General features: G+C 41.6%; 1 protein-coding gene and 1 pseudogene across 4 annotated transcripts in view; one reads left to right on the top strand and one right to left on the bottom strand.

Annotated features, from left to right (window-relative positions):
- Positions 1-17,968, bottom strand: part of NT5C2 (5'-nucleotidase, cytosolic II) — a 112,119-nt gene that overhangs the window by 79,703 nt on the left and 14,448 nt on the right. For 3 of the 4 annotated variants that reach the window (XM_017851721.1, XM_017851720.1, XM_017851722.1), the window contains exon 2: positions 5,804-5,928. In XM_017851721.1, coding sequence (XP_017707210.1) covers positions 5,804-5,904 — 101 coding nt within the window. In that variant the 5' untranslated portion in view covers positions 5,905-5,928. Of the gene's footprint in view, positions 1-3,772; positions 3,818-5,803; positions 5,929-17,968 lie in introns of those variants that run through there. The other variant, XM_017851726.1, reaches the window with a different exon arrangement.
- On the top strand, positions 6,067-7,618 carry LOC108515066 (MARCKS-related protein pseudogene; annotated as a pseudogene).

The following is a 17,968-nucleotide window of genomic DNA, read 5'->3' as shown; positions in this document are numbered from 1 at the left end:
TATATATATATAAATTCCTTTTCACTCCTTAAACATGTACAGGAAATTTACTTTGATTATAGAAGAAACTATTATTCAACAGATTTATATAAAGACTGATACGGCTCTGGAAGCCTAAACTGCAAATAAAAAAAAACAAAACAAAAAAAACTTCAGATATATAATCTAAGATAAATATACAAAAGTCTCTAAAGAATTTTAAAGAGAAAATCATTGCAATTATCTTCTAAAATAAGACAAAAGACTGGTTAACAAAAAATTCACAAGCCTAATAATTTATCAAATTTCAGTTCAATACAATAAAACCACTGCTAAATTAATAAACTGTGTTCATAAAGAAAAAAGCCAATTCATTGTCCTACAGAAATTCTGTTGTACTGGAATCATCAGAACTTTACCAACGTAAAACTAAATGCCTGACTTCAGTATCCTGGGCACAGTCAATGTAGAGAGCAGATGAAAAACCTAATTGTTCCATTCTTGGATTGGTAAATACAAATTCTGATCTATAGTGATCACTTAAAGATTCTAGTATGAAACAAAAACTATTTAAGAGGTAATTTTCGAAGTTGCCTCTTTCAGGTCACTATGACATCTGAGCAGCTCAGCTTATCTTCTAACCATATAGCAAAACACATTCCACTGAAAGGTTTGGCCTGATGACTATCCTCAGCCCAGATAACTAAACAACCTTAAGGAAATGAAGGAGGAGCAACAGTCATACATTTTGAAGGCCAGTATCTTAATAATGACATATGACCCGCATCTCTATATTGAAATTCAGAAAACTGATATTAAGCAAGAAAAAAGCTGGAAGTTAGATATTTATTTACTAAGAATATTTAGCTTCTTCTAAAGGGAAATTGTAAAGCATCACATACAATGTATACTTTCTGATAATGATGAGCATAGCCTAACTTAACCAATGATAAATTACCAATTCAAATAAATGTCTTTAATGAAAAGGCCTGGAAACAGAATATTCTACAAATTGACTTAACTAGAAAACTAAAATAAATTTATTCTAAATGGTTTCTATTTAAAATTTTAATTAACAAAACAAATACTGTTAGGAGATACAAGTCTCATGACTACATCATAAGTACAGATAATAATCTACCTCAAAATTGCAAAGGGATTAGATTTTAAATGTTCTCATCACAAAAAAAATGATAAATGTAAGAGGTAATGCATGTTAATTGGCTTGATTTAGCCATTCCACATCAAATTGTACACCATAAATACATACAATTTTGTCAATGGTTAAAAACATGCACATTTTATATATATATACACACACACACACACACATATATATAATGTTTTTATTGTTCTAAAAGCACACACTTATATACTTTATTTTAAACACTGCACATGGTGGCTCACACTTGTAATCCCAGCACCTTGGAAGGACAAGGCAGGAGGATCACTTGAAAACAAGAGTTCGAGATGATCAACCTGGGCAACACAGCAAGACTTTGTCTCTACAAAAAAAATACAAAAATTAGCCAGTTGTGGTGGTATGTGCCTGTAGTCCCAGCTATTCAGGAGGCTGAGGCAGGAGAACCACTTGACCCCAGGAGGTTAAGGCTATAGTGAGCCATGATCAAGCCACTGCTCTCCAGCCTGGGTGACAGAGCAAGACCCTGTCTCAAAAACAATAATAATAATAATAATAATAATAATAATAATTTTAAAGCAAATTCTTGCAAGAGGACCAATAACCCAACTTTTCTACATTAAAAAATTTTTTCAGGGCCGGGCGCAGTGGCTCAAGCCTGTAATCCCAGCACTTTGGGAGCCGAGATGGGCGGATACGGAGGTCAGGAGATCGAGCATCCTGGCTAACACGGTTGAAACCCCGTCTCTACTAAAAAGTACAAAAAACTAGCCGGGCGAGGTGGCGGTCGCCTGTAGTCCCAGCATACTCGGGAGGCTGAGGCAGGAGAATGGGCGTGAAAACCCGGGGAGGCGGAGCTTGCAGTGAGCTGAGATCAGGCCACAGCACTCCAGTTTGGCCGACAGAGCGAGACTTCCGTCTCAAAAAAAAAAAAAAAAAAAAAAAAAAAAATTTTTCAGGCTGGGAAGGTGATGGCTTCACATCTGTAATTCCAGCACTTTTGGAGGCCGAGGTAGGAGGACTGCTTGCAGCCAGCAGTTCAAAACTAGCTTGGGCAACAGAGTGAGACCACATCTCCAGAAAAAAATTTTTGAAATTACCAAGCACAGCCAGGCACGGTGGCTTACTCCTGTAATCCCAGCACTTTGGGAAGCCAAGGCAGGCGGATCATGAGGTCAGGAGCTCAAGACCAGCCTGGTCAACATGGTGAAACCCAGTCTCTACCAAAAATAACTTGGGCATGGTGGCGCATGCCTGTAATCACAGCTACTCCGGAGGCCGAAGTAGGGGAGTTGCTTGAACCAGACCCAGGAGGCAGAGGTTGCAGTGAGCCAAGATTGCACCACTGCACTCCAGCCTGGGCTACAGCGCGAGACTCTGTCTCAAAAAAATTAATTAATTAATTAATTAAAAAATAATAAAAATTACTGAGCACTGTGGTACACACCTGTAGTCCTAGCTACTGGGGTGGTTGTGGCAGGTGGATTGCTTAAGCCCAGGAGTTTGAGGTTACCGTGAGCTATGATCACACTACTGCACTGCAGCTTAGGCAACAGAATGAGACCCTGCCTCTTTAAATAAATAAACATAGATAAATTTTTTTTCAATGATCTAAAACATCAAGCCCTTGAAAATGTTTTTTCTATTGTTTCATACACCTTACTGTATGAAAGAATGTAGGGTGCAGAATCCATCTAAAATCTTCCAGGATATACCATTCCAAATGAGTCAGGAGTACATTCATTCAGGCTATGATACACACACATATGCGTGCGCACTCACACACACACCCTTTTTTTTTTTTGAGACATGGTCTCGTTCTGTCACCCAGGCTGGTGGCATGATCTCAGCTCACCACAGCATCCACCTCTCAAGCTCAGGCGATCCTCCCACCTCTGCCTCTCAGGTAGCTGGGTCCGCAGGTGTAAGCCACCACACCCAGCTAATTTTTGTGTTTTTTTTGTAGAGACAGGGTTTCGCCATTTTGCCTAGGCTGGTCTGGAACTCCTGAGCTCAAGCAACCTGCCTGGCTCGGCCTCCCAAGGTGCATGGATTACAGGTGTGAGCCACCATGCCCAGCCTATGATATATATTAAATACAACTAGGATGTTTATTAAATGATGTTTACTAGTCCTTATTTCCACTGCTAAAAATGTTACATCCTAACCTAATGTTAATAAATACTTACAGTATAAAGACCAAGCAAATAACTGAAGAAAAAGTATAGAACTACATATAACATATTTTCCAAATGTATGTTATGCTTTATTACACAGACACACATAAATGTTCTGTTTTACACTTTAACATGCCATACCTAGCAACATATCTCACATACAGAAAAGAATCATTAGTACCCATTTGACAGGAATCTTTAGTTTTCACTTTTTCAGGGTTTAAGGAACAACAGCATCCTAACACCTAGAAATGCCACAAAGTGACCTACCATGAGGCAAATATCACCAGCCTACTTAACAAACCAACTATTGATATAATAATTAACTTCTGATATACTCAATAACAAGTAACAATGGTTTTCAAAATATATTAGTATTTATTGAAACAACAAAATGTTACCTAATTCTGACTTAGCTTTCCTATAGAGAGAAGACTGCACTTAGAAATTTTTTTGTCTGCTTACAAAAACTTACCTGTATGAACCAGTTTAGCCATTTTCCAGTAAGATTTCAAAGTAATATTCATTTCCTTTTCCTGTAGCCCAGAAACAGCTGAGTGATTAAGAGTCATTTCAGACTTCCTGTAGCTTCCATGTAACTTTTAGCACCCCAATATACTAGCACCTGTACTTATTCCTGGCTTTCCTGGTATGGGAGGCGAAGATGGTTCTAGTAGGGCCCAGATCTTTCTACCCCAGAAATTCACTTTAGGTGTAAATTTCTAATTTCTTCTTAAAAATAAATAATTACTGAATACATTATCTACTCCCAAGTACCCTATCTACTTATTTACTTATTTATAAAAAGAGGTTAAGTAAAAGAAAATACAATTTAGGCTGGGCTGAGTGGCTCATGCCTGTAATCCCAGCACTTTGGGAGACCAAGGTCGGAGGAATGCTTGGGCCCAGGCATTTGAGACCAACCCAAGCAACATAGCAAGACCCCGTCTCTAATAAAAAAAAAATTTTTAAAAAAAAACAGTTAAAAAAAAAAAAAAAATACAGTTTAAGGCCGGGTGCAGTGGCTCACGTCTGTAATCCCAGCACTTTGGGAGGCCGAGGCAGGTGGATCATGAGGTCCAGAGTTCAAAACCAACCTGGCCAAGATGCTGAAACCCTGTCTCTACTAAAAAAATAAATAAATAACTAAAAAATACAAGAATTTCATTCCTGGGCTGGGTGTGGTGGCTCACACCTATAATCCTAACACTCCAGGAGGCCGAGGCAGGTAGATCACCTGAGGTCAGGAGTTCAAGACCAGCCTGGCTAACATGGTGAAACCCTGTCTCTACTAAAAATACAAAAATTAGCCAGCTGTGGTGATGCACACCTGTAATCCCAGCTACTTGGGAGGCTGAGGCAGGAGAATCGCTTGAACCCAGGAGGTGGAGGTTGCAATGAGCTGAGATCGTGCCACTGCATTCCAGCCTAGGCAACAGAGCCAGACTATCTCAAAAAAAAAAATTCATTCTTGGCAGGGTGTGGTGGCTCAAGCCTATAATCCCAGCACTTTGGGAGGCCGAGGTGGGGAGATCACTTGAGGCCAGGAGTTCAAGATCACCCTGGCCAACATGGCAAAACCCTGTCTCTACCAAAACTACAAAAATTAGTCTAGCATGGTGGTCATGCCTGTAATCCCACCTATTGGGGAAGTTGAGGCATGAGAATTGCTTGAACCCAGGAGGCAGAGGATGCAGTGAGCTGAGACTGCATCACTGCACTTCAGCCTAGGCAACAGTGAGACTCTGGCCAAAAAAGAAAACAAAAAAATACAAAAATTAGCTGGGTGCACACCTGTAGTCTCAGCTACTCAGAAGGCTGAGGAAAGAGAATTGGTTGAGCCTGGGAGGCGAAGGTTACAGTTAGCCAAAATTGCGCCATTGTACTCCAGCCTGGGCAACAGAGCAAGATTCTGTCCACCCAGCACCCCCTCGAAGAAAGAAAAAAAAAAATTCTTATTAACTTAGGTGCAATTTTCTAGCAACCAAAGACATTTTTCTCTTAAAGACTTTTATTAGTAGATATACAAAGCAGTATGGTGTACTAGTAGTTAGAAGTCTCGACTTAGGCCGGGCGCGGTGGCTCAAGCCTGTAATGCCAGCACTTTGGGAGGCCGAGACGGGCGGATCACGAGGTCAGGAGATCGAGACCATCCTGGCTAACACGGTGAAACCCCGTCTCTACTAAAATACAAAACCTAGCCGGGCGAGGTGGCGGACGCCTATAGTCCCAGCTACTTGGGAGGCTGAGGCAGGAGAATGGCGTGAACCCGGGAGGCGGAGCTTGCAGTGAGCTGAGATCCGGCCACTGCACTCCAGCCTGGGCGACAGAGCGAGACTCCGTCTCAAAAAAAAAAAAGAAGTCTCGACTTAGAACTAGATTTATACCATGAACTAAACATATGATCTGAGTTACTTAACCTCTCTGTACATTAATTTCATCATCTGTAAAATGAAGTGCCCACTTCATAGAGCTGTTTTGAGGATTAAACAGACAAAATACTTACCGATGATAGGCTTCTCGACGATACTTTTTCAGGGCATGCTTATCCATGTTAGCAGGCATATCTGCTGCATTCTGCAACCGATCACTCCAAGAGGTTGACATTTTATTTTAACTGTATTTTGTATTCTAGAAAAGAAAATCATTAATTTAGTAACTTAATATTGGCATTTGTATACTGACATCTGATTTTTTTAAAATCAGAAAACTCCAGCTTGCAAACTGCCTAATATAATTACCTATGAAAACACACTGAATACAGTAAATATGCTGAAAATTATACTGACACTTCTCAACAATCTAAAGTTGGAAAAATAATTTCATATGGTAATTTCAATCCAGAAAGATAATTTATACTTCCAAATAATTAAGTATCCTGCCAGTAATTACTAACTCTAATCCTAGATTCTAGAAAAGGCACTAAAACCACAGCACAGCACAGTTTGTGAAGATATATAATTCTAAGTTGATGTATGTTTTTAAAATATGTGTAGTAGGCAAATTTTAAATTCTGATCAACAGATTCTGATGTGGAGTTGAACAGTAGCAGGCACAGCAAGCAGGTTGGAGTAGGGGTACAGCTTGTTTCCCCATCCCTGTGAGACGCCAGCCCCATCCCTCTGCCTGCCCAGCCAATCCCGCTGTACTACCCCAAGGTGTGAGCCTGGGTTGGATACTGGCTACTCCCCAACAGACCCCCACCATCACAGGCAGCCAGAGCTCCAAGGCTCCTCGGAAGATGTGACCACCAGGGTTGCAGTAGGAGCTTCCCCCGCAAAGGCCAACAGACAAGACAATGGCCACGTGAAAAGCAATGAAGACTTATCTCCCAAGGGTGAAGGAGTGTTGCCCTCTGTGAACAGAACACATGAGACAGCCGGGGCCAATGGCGACGCCATTGAGCCAGCATCCCCTATCCAGGGTGCTGAGGCCAAGGGGGAAGTCTCCCTTAAAAAGTTATCTCTTAAGAAATCTTTCAAATTCAGCAGCCTGCTCTTCCACAAAAATTGGAAGGAGGATGGGGCGGTTCTTCTGCCTCTCAGCCAGAGGAAATGCAGGAGCAAGGTGCCTACAGCAACAAGAGCACTGCCCAGTAAGGGAAGGCTGTTGCTACCCCTGAGAGCCAGGAGCCCCCAGGCCAAGTGGGCAGAGGGTAATGCTGCCTCAGAAGAAGCCCCAGGCTACAGAGACATCCACTCCCTTGGGGCAGAGAGTGGCCCTATACCAGGTAGTGCTGAGCAGAATGAGTAGCTAGGTGGGGGCAGGTGGGTGATCTCTAAGCTGCAAAAACTGTGCTGTCCTTGTGAGGTCAATGCCTGGATCTGGTGCCCTGACTGCCTTCCTGTGCCCAGGAAGGAAGGGGCTATTGCCTCCTGCCAGCCACATTCCCTTTCTCCCTCTCACTCCCGTGGATTCTTCCATCAACCATCTGGTTTTCCTCTTAAGGTTAGTTGAAGATGGGCCCTGATAGCTTCCCGAGTTAGGTCAGTGATGTAAAATGTAGTTAGGTCAGTGATGTAAAATGCTCCTGGCCCTGGCCCTACCTCCTTCCCTGTCCCCACCTCTGCAGAAGACAATTGTTGGTTTTCTTCCTCGATTATTTTCCAAGTAGGTTTTGTTTACCCTACTTCCCAAATCCTGAGCCAGAAGTGTGGTGCCTTATACTCCCAAACATTGCATGCCCAGCCTCCTGCCACTGAGTTTTAGTAGTCTCTTGTGCTGTGTCTGGTGGCACTTGGGCTGAAAAGGACACTGCCCCATCTAGGTTTTTGCTTTGTTTTTGAAACAGGGTCACAGTGGCGTGATCTCTGCTCACTGCATCCCAGGCTCAAGCCATCTTCCCACCTCAGCTTCCCTAGTAGCTGGGACCACAGGCAGAGACGGGGAAAAGGAGGGGGGGTCTCTACAAAAGATGTTGCCCAGGATGGTCTCGAACTCCTGGGCTCAAGCAATCTGCTCACCTCAACCTCCCAAAGTGCTGTGATTACAGGCGTGAGAGCCACTCCCCAGCCTCCATCTAGGTTTTCATAAATGTCTTACTCATGTGGAAATCTCCAGCTTGCACATCAAATGTGTCTCTTTTTTTGACTTGGTAAGAAAGTATTAGGCTTTGGAGTTGGGGGTAGGTCTGTAATGTGAAACAACTTGTCTTTTCTTCTCCCATTGTTATAAATAACTTATAATGCCAAACCTCAGATTTTTCCTTTTTTCTTTTTTTCTAAGCTGCTAAAACCATTCTCTTCCACCTGGTTTTACTGTAATTTGGAAAAGGAAAAAATGTCACCCCTTTAAAAGATAAATATATTTTGATAACATACTAAGTTCAGTCAATGGTGGCACAAATACAAGCAATAAATATTTGATTTCTATTTATTGCATGTTTTTACATTTTTCTATAATAAATTATTTTCAGCTGGCAATAAAGACTATGAGCGGCCGGGTGCAGTGGCTCAAGCCTGTAATCCCAGTACTTTGGGAGGCCGAGACGGGCGGATCACGAGGTCAGGAGATCGAGACCATCCTGGCTAACAAGGTGAAACCCCGTCTCTACTAAAAAAAAAAAAATACAAAAAATTAGCCGAGCATGGTGGCGGGCCCCTGTAGTCCCAGCTACTCGGGAGGCTGAGGCAGGAGAATGGCATGAACCTGGGAGGCGGAGCTTACAGTGAGCCCAGATCGCGCCACTGCACTCCAGCCTGGGCAACAGAGCGAGACTCCGTCTCAAAAAAAAAGACTATGAGCAAAAAAAAGGAATAAACTAAAACATTTCATCTAACTAGGATAAACATCTAAAATGAGGTGTACAGCTTAAGTGTCTTTAACTACTTTAACACCAGGCTATTCTTAGGTTTCACTTCTGTTTTTGAAGTTTTCATCAGTTAAGTAGTTTCAAATAAGGATGAAAAATATCCTCTTAGAGTTACGAAGTCTATTAACATTTTATAAAAATAGCATTATTTGTGAAAACATCTGGAGCCTAAGACAGTTCCCATCTTGAAAATGCTAACATCATTTATGACATGAAGTCAATATATACCTCCCTTCCTCTCTCCCTTCCTCTGAGACAGGGTCTCACTGTTGCCCAGGCTGGAGTGCAGTGACATGATCATAGCTCACTGTAACCCTGAACTCCTGGGCTCAAGTGATCCTTCCACCTCAGACTCCAGAACAGCTAGAACTACAGGCACTTACCACAACACCCAGCTAATGTTTTTTTTAAATTTGTGTACAGACAGGGTCTCATTATGTTGTCCAGGGTAAGTCTTTTTAATATAAATCACCTCTGTGGCTTTTAAAAAAATAATTTATTCAGGGGAAATTCACATAAAATTGACCACTTTAAAGTGAACAAGTTGGTGGCATTTAGTGCAACCACCAACTCCTTTTAGTGTCAAAATACTTTCATGACTCTAAAGTAAAACCCCTTATCCATTACGCACTTTCTCCTCACTATGCCCTCCACCCCCAATCTAGACTCTGTCTCTGGATTTAACTATTCTGGATATTTCATATAAATGGAATCATACAACATGTGACCTTTTGTGTCTGCCTTCTTTCAGTTAGCATAATATTTTCAAAGCTCATCCATGTAGTATCACATATCACATTTCATTCCTTCTAATGACTGAATAATCCATTGTGCAGGAACAACTGGGTCTCCTTTTGTGGAAAAATGAACTTAATCCACACCCCTCAACACACACAAAATTTAAGATGGATCATAGACCTAAATGTAAAATCTAAAACTATAAAACTTGTACACAGACGAGGCGCAGTGGTTCATGCCTATAATCCCATCACTTTGGGAGGCCAAAGTGGGCGGATCACTTGAGCTCAAGAATTTGAAGCCTGGGCAACATGGCGAAAACCCATCTCTACAAAAAATACAAAAATTAGCTGGGCATGGTGGTCCGTACCTATAGTCCCAGCTACTTGGGAGGCTGAGGCAGAAGTATCGCTTGAGCCCAGCAGAGGCTGCAGTGAGGCGGAGGCTGAGACAGCTTGCAGTGAGCCGATTATGCCACTGTACTCCAGCTTCAGTGACAGAGGAAGACCTATCTCAAAAAAAAAAAAAAAAAGCCAGGCACAGTGGCTCATGCCTGTAATCCCAGCACTTTGGGAGGCCGAGGCGGGCAGACCACGAGGTCAAGAGATCAAGACCATCTTGGCCATCATGGTGAAACCCCATCTCCACTAAAAACACAAAAATTAGCTGGGTGTGGTGGCTACTCGGAAGGCTGAGGCAGGAGAATTGCTTGAACCCAGGAGATATAGGTTGCAGTGACTTGAGATCGTGCCACTGCACTTCAGCCTAGGGGACAGAGCAAGACTCTGTCTCAAAAAAAAAAAAAAAAAAGATAAATAAGGCAAGAAAATAAAGAATGACAACGGTCATACTCTCAGAGGCATCTGAACCAGGGCAACTATCTTGAGTAGCAGCTGGGTAAAATAAAGCTGAGACCTAATGGGCTACATTCCCAGATAATTAAGCATTCTAAGTCACAAGACGAGACAGGAGGTCAGCACAAGATACAGATCATAAAGACCTTGCCGATAAAATATCTTACGATAAAGAAGCCAGCCAAAACCAACCAAAAGCAAGATGGCAATGAGAGTGACCTCTGCTGTCCTCACTACTACACTCCCACCAGCACGACAGTTTACAAAGGCCATGGTTACATCAGGAAGTTACCCTATATGGTCTAAAAAGGGGAGGCATGAATAATTCACCCTAGTTTAGTATATAATCAAGAAATAAGCATAAAAATGGAGAAGCAGCGACTGGCGCAGGGGCTCACGCCTGTAATCCCAGCACTTTGGGAGGCCAAAGCGGGTGATCACCTGAGGTCAGGAGTTCGAGACCAGTCTGACCAACATGGTGAAATCCCGTCTCTACTAAATACAAAAAATTAGCTGGACATGGTGGCGCACACCTGTAATACCAGCTACTTGGGTGGCTAAGGCAGGAGAACTGCTTTAACCCGGGAGGTGGAGGTTGCAATGAGCCGAGATCACGCCACTACACTGCAGCCTGGGCAACGAGAGCAAGACTCTGTCTCAAAAAAAAAAAAAAAAAAAAAAAAAAGGACAAGCAGCAGCCCTTAGGGTTGCTCTGCCTACAGAGTGGTCATTCTTTTATTCCTCTATATTATTTTTTTTCTTTTTCGAGATGGAGTCTCGCTCTGTAGGCCAGGATGGAGTGCAGTGACATGATCTTGGCTCACTGCAACCTCCGGCTCCCAGTTTCAAGTGATTCTCCTGCCTCAGCCTTCTGAGTAGCTGGGATTACAGGCACGCGCCACCTTGCCCAGCTAATTTTTGTATTTTTAGTAGAGACGGGGTTTCACCATGTTGGTCAGGCTGGTGTCGAACTCCTGACCTAATGATATGTTGGTCAGGCTGGTGTCGAACTCCTGACCTAATGATCTGCCCACCTTAGCCTCCCACAGTGCTGGGATTACAGGTGTGAGCTACCGTGCTCAGCCTCCTCTACTTCCTTAATAAACTTGCTTTCACTTTACAGACTCACCCTAAATTCTTCATTACGTCAGATCCAAGAACCCTCTCTTGGGGTCTGGATCAGGACCCCTTTCCTGTAACAATACTGTAGGTAGGAAAACCAGGGAAGGCCTCTTTGAGGAGATAATATTTGTTCAGAGACCTGCGTAAAGTAAGGGAGTGATATAAAAAATAAAGAAAGTTGTATGTACAACAACTGCACATACACAAACAACAACTGCACCCAAGTAGATGGGATTACAGGTGCACGCCACCACGCCCGGCTAATTTTTTGTATTTAGTAACACAGTGGTTTGCACCTATACTCCCAGCTACTTAGGAGGCTGAGGCAGGAGGATCGCTTGAGCCCAGGAGTTTGACGTTGCAGCGAGCTACAATCACACCACTGCACTTCAGCCTGGGTGACAGTGAGACCCAATTTCTAAACAAAAAAATAAACAATAAACCAACCTACCACAGGGTTGGCATATATACATCATATTAATCTGTTCTGTATATTATGGTTTATGTGCACACGCAAAAGATTCAGAATATTTTATTCTCTTAGGAGGTTAAAATATTGTCTCTGCAACCTTGTTTGTATACTTAATTTGTTCTAAGTCCCTCTTCATGGCTAAGAAAGAACTTAAAAAACTAAAACAAAATTGCATTTATATATTGTTTCCATTAGATGTTTTCTCTCTCTCTCCTATTGGGAGGAAAAAGACAAGCTATGATTTGGGACAAAATATTTGCAAACATACATCTGACAAAAGGACTTGTATCCAGAATATATGAAGGGCTCTCAAAATGCAATAATAAGATAAATAATCCAATTAAAATACAGGCAAAAGATATGCATAGACATTTCATCAAAGAATATATATAAATGGCAAATATGCACAAGAAGTGATGTTTAACATCATTTGTCACTAGGGAGATACAAATTAAAAACACAGTAAGATACCAAAATATGCCTATTTGAATATTTAAAATTGAAAAGACAGACAATATCAAATGTTGTTGAGAATGTAGAGCAACTTGAATTCTACTACACTGCTGGAAAGAAAATAAAAATGGCACAAGCACTCTGGAAAAGTTTGCCATTTCTTTAAAACTTAAACATATACCTATCATATGTCCCAGCCTTTTTAAGTAATTGTCCAAGAGAAATTAAAGCATATCCATATAAAGACTTGAACACAGGCTTGGGCACAGTGGCTCATGCCTGTAATCCCAATACTTTGAAAGGCCAAGGCCGGGCGCGGTGGCTCAAGCCTGTAATCCCAGTACTTTGGGAGGCCGAGACGGGTGGATCACGAGGTCAGGAGATCGACACCATCCTGGCTAACACGGTGAAACCCCGTCTCTACTAAAAAAAATACAAAAAAACTAGCCGGGCGAGGTGGCGGGCGCCTGTAGTCCCAGCTACTCGGGAGGCTGAGGCAGGAGAATGGCCTGAACCTGGGAGGCGGAGCTTGCAGTGAGCTGAGATCCGGCCACTGCACTCCAGCCTGGGCGACAGAGTGAGATTCCGTCTCAAAAAAGAAAAAAAAAAAAAAAAAGAAAGAAAGGCCAAGATGGGCAGATTGCTTGAACCCAGGAGTTCAAGAGCAGCCTGGGCAACATGGCAAAATGCAGTCTTCACAAAAATTGAAAAATTAGCTGGGCATGGTGGCACATGCCTGTTGTCCCAGCTACTTGGAAGGATCACATGAGCCCAAGAGGTTGAGGCTACAGTGAGCCAAGATCGTCTCGTGCCATTGCACTCCAGCCTGGGTGACAGAGATCCTATCTCAAAAAAAAAATTAAAAAAAAAACATACACAAATGTTCACAGCAGCTTTGTGATGGCCAGAAACTACAAACAACCCAAATGTTATCAACAAGTGAATGGATAAAAATACTTATGGTACATCTATACAATGTAATACTACTACGCAATACAAAGGAATAAAGCATTTAAATGCAAAACATTTAAAAAATTCATAATAATTACACTGAGTGAAAGACAATGAGTATATAGTGTATGATTCCGTATATATAAAATCCTAGAAAATGCACACTAATCTGACAGAACGCAGATCAGTGGTTCCCTGGGGTAGGGAGGTCAAGTAGGGAAAGGAGGAGGTATTACAAAGGAGCCCAGGAAAACTTTTGGGGAGAAGCGGTGATACGTTCAATATCTTCATTTTGGTGATGGTTTCATGGGTACATATATATATGTCAAAACTTATTATACACTCTATGTGCAACTTATTGTATACCAATTATGCCACAATAAGACTGTTTTTCAGCCAGTGGCAGTGGCTCACACTTGTAATCCCAGAACTCTGGGAGACCTAGGTGAGTGGATCACCTGATGTAAGGAGATCACATCACTGTACTCCAGCCTGGACAGCAGAGCGAGACTCTGTCTTGAAAAAAAAAAAATTTTTTCACAGGCAAAACATGCACAGTCCCCTTTACCACTACCATCACCTTCCCCCAAAGAAAGGAAAACAGCTGCTCCAACAGCTTGAGGCAACTGCTGAAAACAGGAAGCAAAGAGCAACTGAAACTGTAGGGTAAGCCTGGTTAGCAATGTGCACTGAATATTCTTTCCCTCAAAATGGTATGCCAATAAAATGCTGATAGCCACATGTAGTAAGACCACTATCTTTAAACTACAATGAAAGGAAATTTTGTCCCTCCCATAATTACCCTCTCATTACTTAACATAATGTTAAGAAAAGTTCAAGAATTATGATGTAGTACAGTAACATTCTTCACGCCATGCCCAAATTGATAAAAGTACATAAATAGCAGTCAAGGCCGGGCGTGGTGGCTCAAGCCGGAAATCCTAGCACTTTGGGAGGCCAAGGTGGGTGGATCATTTGAGGTCAGGAGTTCGAGACAATGACTCTAGCAAAAATGGAAAAGAATTAGCTGGGCATGGTGGCGTATCTCTGTAGCCCCAGCTACTCGGGAGGCTGACGCAGGAGAACTGCTTGAACCCGGGAGGGGGAGGTTGCAGTGAGCTGAGATTGTGCCCCTGCACTCCAGCCTGGGCAAAAGAGCAAGACTCCATCACAAAAAAAAAAAAAAAGCAATCAGCACTTCTTTTCATGACAATTCTGCATTAAGACAAAATGCCATGCTGCTAGAGTTATACATTGGCAAACGCTCTTTAAAAAGTCATTTTACATGGCCGGGCGCGGTGGCTCAAGCCTATAACCCCAGCACTTTGGGAGGCCGAGACGGGAGGATCACAAGGTCAGGAGATCGAGACCATCCTGGCTAACATGGTGAAACCCCCGCCTCTACTAAAAAATACAAAAAACTAGCCGGGCGAGGTGGCGGGCGCCTGTAGTCCCAGCTACCCAGAAGGCTAAGGCAGGAGAATGGCGTAAACCCGGGAGGCAGAGCTTGCAGTGAGCTGAGATCCGGCCACTGCATTCCAGCCTGGGCGACAGAGTGAGACTCCGTCAGGGGAAAAAAAAAAAAAAAAAAAGTCATTTTACACGTCTATTTCAAGTCAGGTGAGTAATTCATTTGGAATAAAGTAAGAAGCACTTTCACAGTATGTAGAGCAGGTCTATCAGGCGAAGTGTTTAACACATGGCAGTTTGAATCAAATACTCATTTTCAATGGAAAAGTATGTCAACGTAGATAATAGGGTAATAACAGCAGTATGAATAATCACTAGTTTCTATTTCACTGAAATTTTAATTTTGTATTTAAAATACAAAACTTGGGTGGTTCACACCTGTAATCCCAGCACTTTGGGAGGCCGAGGCAGGTGGATCACCTGAGGTCAGGAGTTCGAGACCAGCTGGCCAACAAGATGAAACCCTATCTCTACTAAAAATACAAAAATTAGCCAAACATGCTGGCAGGCACTCTTAATCCCAGCAACTTGGGAGGTTGAGGCAGGAGAATCACTTGAACCTGGGAGGCAGAGCTTGCAATGAGCCAAGATCTCGCCACTGTACTCTAGCCTGGGTGACACAGCAAGCAAGACTCCATCTCAAAAAAAAAAAAAAAAACAAAACAAAAAAACAAATACAAAACTTGGCATTTATAAGTTTTATAATCAACCCATTCATTCTCATTCTAAGAACACTGCCCTAAAACTTAAATGGAAAGGATAATTTTAAATAATTTCTTCAAATTTTCTCACCAGCCTGAAACTTATTTTGGTCTCTAAATACAACAACTTTCATTGCATATTACTTACGTTAAAGTAGTTTCTGGAAAAAGAAAAGTTAAAGCTATATCCTCCACTTGTATGCCTCATATTGTACTAAACAGCCACATTTTATTCAGTCTTTGATAACCCCAATCCTTGGCAGATGAGCAAGTAAAATCAATAAACTATAGTAGCCACTTGGTTTTATCATTATATTGTGATTAAGGGTCCTCTCTGTAACACAGCCACAAACCAACTTACTTACAAATACATCTCCCTAAAAACATGGAAAGTCAGATGCAAGTTTACTTTATCTACCAGTACTGCTGAAAAACTAAATCCTCATATTTGTAGTTAAGTGTCACCTATAACTCAAAGAACAGCACTGTGAAATAAGCTATAGCTTTTTAAAGTATTTTGTAAATTTTAATCCTTATCATCACAAAACACATGAAAGGAGATATATATATGTATATATACACACACATATATAAAACACTTTAAGTGGGGGTGGGAGGTGGGTGAGTGATGAGAAATTACCTAATGAGTACAATGTACACTACTCAGGTGATGGTTACACTGAAAAGCCATACCACCGCTATGCTATATATCCAAAACTGTATCCCCCTAAATCTATAAAAATTACAAAATAAAATAGTTTAAGATGAAAAAATGCCTATTTTTCCAGAAGACTCCTTAAAACTGTTGCATTTAAATTATGTTAAGTGTTTCACTACCTCTCATCATCTTTTAAACAGTTCATGATAAGTTTTTTTTGTTTGTTTGTTTTTTAGTTTCTTTGAGACAGGAGTTTCACTCTTGTTGCCCAGGTGGAGTGCAATGATGCAATCTTGGCTCACTGCAACCTCCGCCTCCCAGATTCAAGCAATTCTCCTGCCTCAGCCTCCCAAGTAGCTGGGATTACAGGCATGCACTACCATGCCTGGCTAATTTTGTATTTTTAGGACAGATGGGATTTCACCGTGTTGGTCAGGCTGGTCTCCAACTCCTGACCTCAAGTGATCCACCTGCCTCCCAAAGTGCTGGAATTACAGGCATGAGTCACTGCGCCCAGCATATAAACAAGTTTTTTGCTTGCTTTTCATTTCATTATTTTCATTCAGAGTTCTTTATGTCATTTGTCCCAAATTGCACTACACATTCCTGTCAAAGGCCAACACTCATAGCTCACACACCAAAGTGATGCCGACGGTTAACAAACTCCAACTAATATCGCACTTACCCACACACATCACTCACTCTCCTCTTACCCTACTTTACTTGTTTTTTGCACGTAAGCCTTACATTTGACAGTTTGCATTCTGTCAATCTCTCCAAAATATAAGCTCCATAAGGAAGAGGAATGTTTTATTTGCTGCTCTATCCCCAGCATCTGGCAGGGTAGACTTAACAGACAAATAAATGAACCACTAAACCTCTATACATGGAGTCCTTTGCTTTTCAGAAGCCTATTTTTGTGTAAGCCTGAAAATGCAAGAATAACTGCACAAGTCCTTTTAATGCTCTAAATGAATATTCGTGAAATCTTACTCTTGGTTCACAAATACATAAGATTCTTGGCTTGATTAACGTAATATTTTGCTAATATTTCAACATCAGGCCTTGGAACAAAAGCTTCCTTGTTCTCTGAAGGAAAAAATAACAAAGTTGAGAAGAGATCTTGTCGAGTGAGAAATGCAGTACCTGTTGCCTTGACAATTTGTTTTTCTTCTTCAAGCAGCTACATGCTCCTATCTGTAGTCTGAAATTTTAACTAGAAACTACAAATTTATTTCATCTGTTGCTAAAGTTTTAAAAAACATACAAAAAAGACTGGAATTTTGCTACGTTCTCATCAACATTCTATTGCTACTATCCTGCCATATCACATAGACTGCTATATATTTGTTCTACATCAACACATTAAGGTTGCTTCTAACTGAATGTTTTGAATAATTCCAGACCTTCAACAATAACATGGTTATTGACACAAAGGAACAAGAGAGCATGTAAGGAAAACATTTTACAATATTGAGCTATTTCTTCAAAACATTGCCATAATTAACTGAGGTCTTCAAAAGCATACAGGTATAAACAAGCTGCACAATTTTTACATTCAGACCATATATAACACTTTGCACCTTTAGTAATGATTCCTGAATACTCCTTTAAAAAAAAAAAATAGGGCAAGGTACAGTGGCTCACACCTATCATCCCACCACTCTGGGAGGCCAAGCCAGGCGGATCTCTTGAGCTTATGAGTTCGAGACCAGCCTAGGCAACGTGGCAAAACCCCATCTCTATAAAAACATGCAAAAATTAGACAGGCATGGCGACGGGTGCCTGCAGACCCAGCTACTCGGGAGGGTGAGGTAGGAAGACTGCTTGAGCCAGGAAGGCAGAGGTTGCGTGAGCCAAGATCGCATCACTGCACACTCCAGCCTGGACAACAGACAAAGACTCTGTCTCAAAAAAAAAAAAAAAAAAAAAAAAAAAAAA

Source organism: Rhinopithecus bieti, unplaced genomic scaffold (genome assembly GCF_001698545.2).
Source record: "Rhinopithecus bieti isolate Rb0 unplaced genomic scaffold, ASM169854v2 scaffold_31787, whole genome shotgun sequence".
Lineage (NCBI taxonomy): Eukaryota > Metazoa > Chordata > Mammalia > Primates > Cercopithecidae > Rhinopithecus > Rhinopithecus bieti.
The sequence above is the reverse complement of the archived record's forward strand: the minus strand, read 5'-3'. Positions and strand labels throughout refer to the sequence as shown.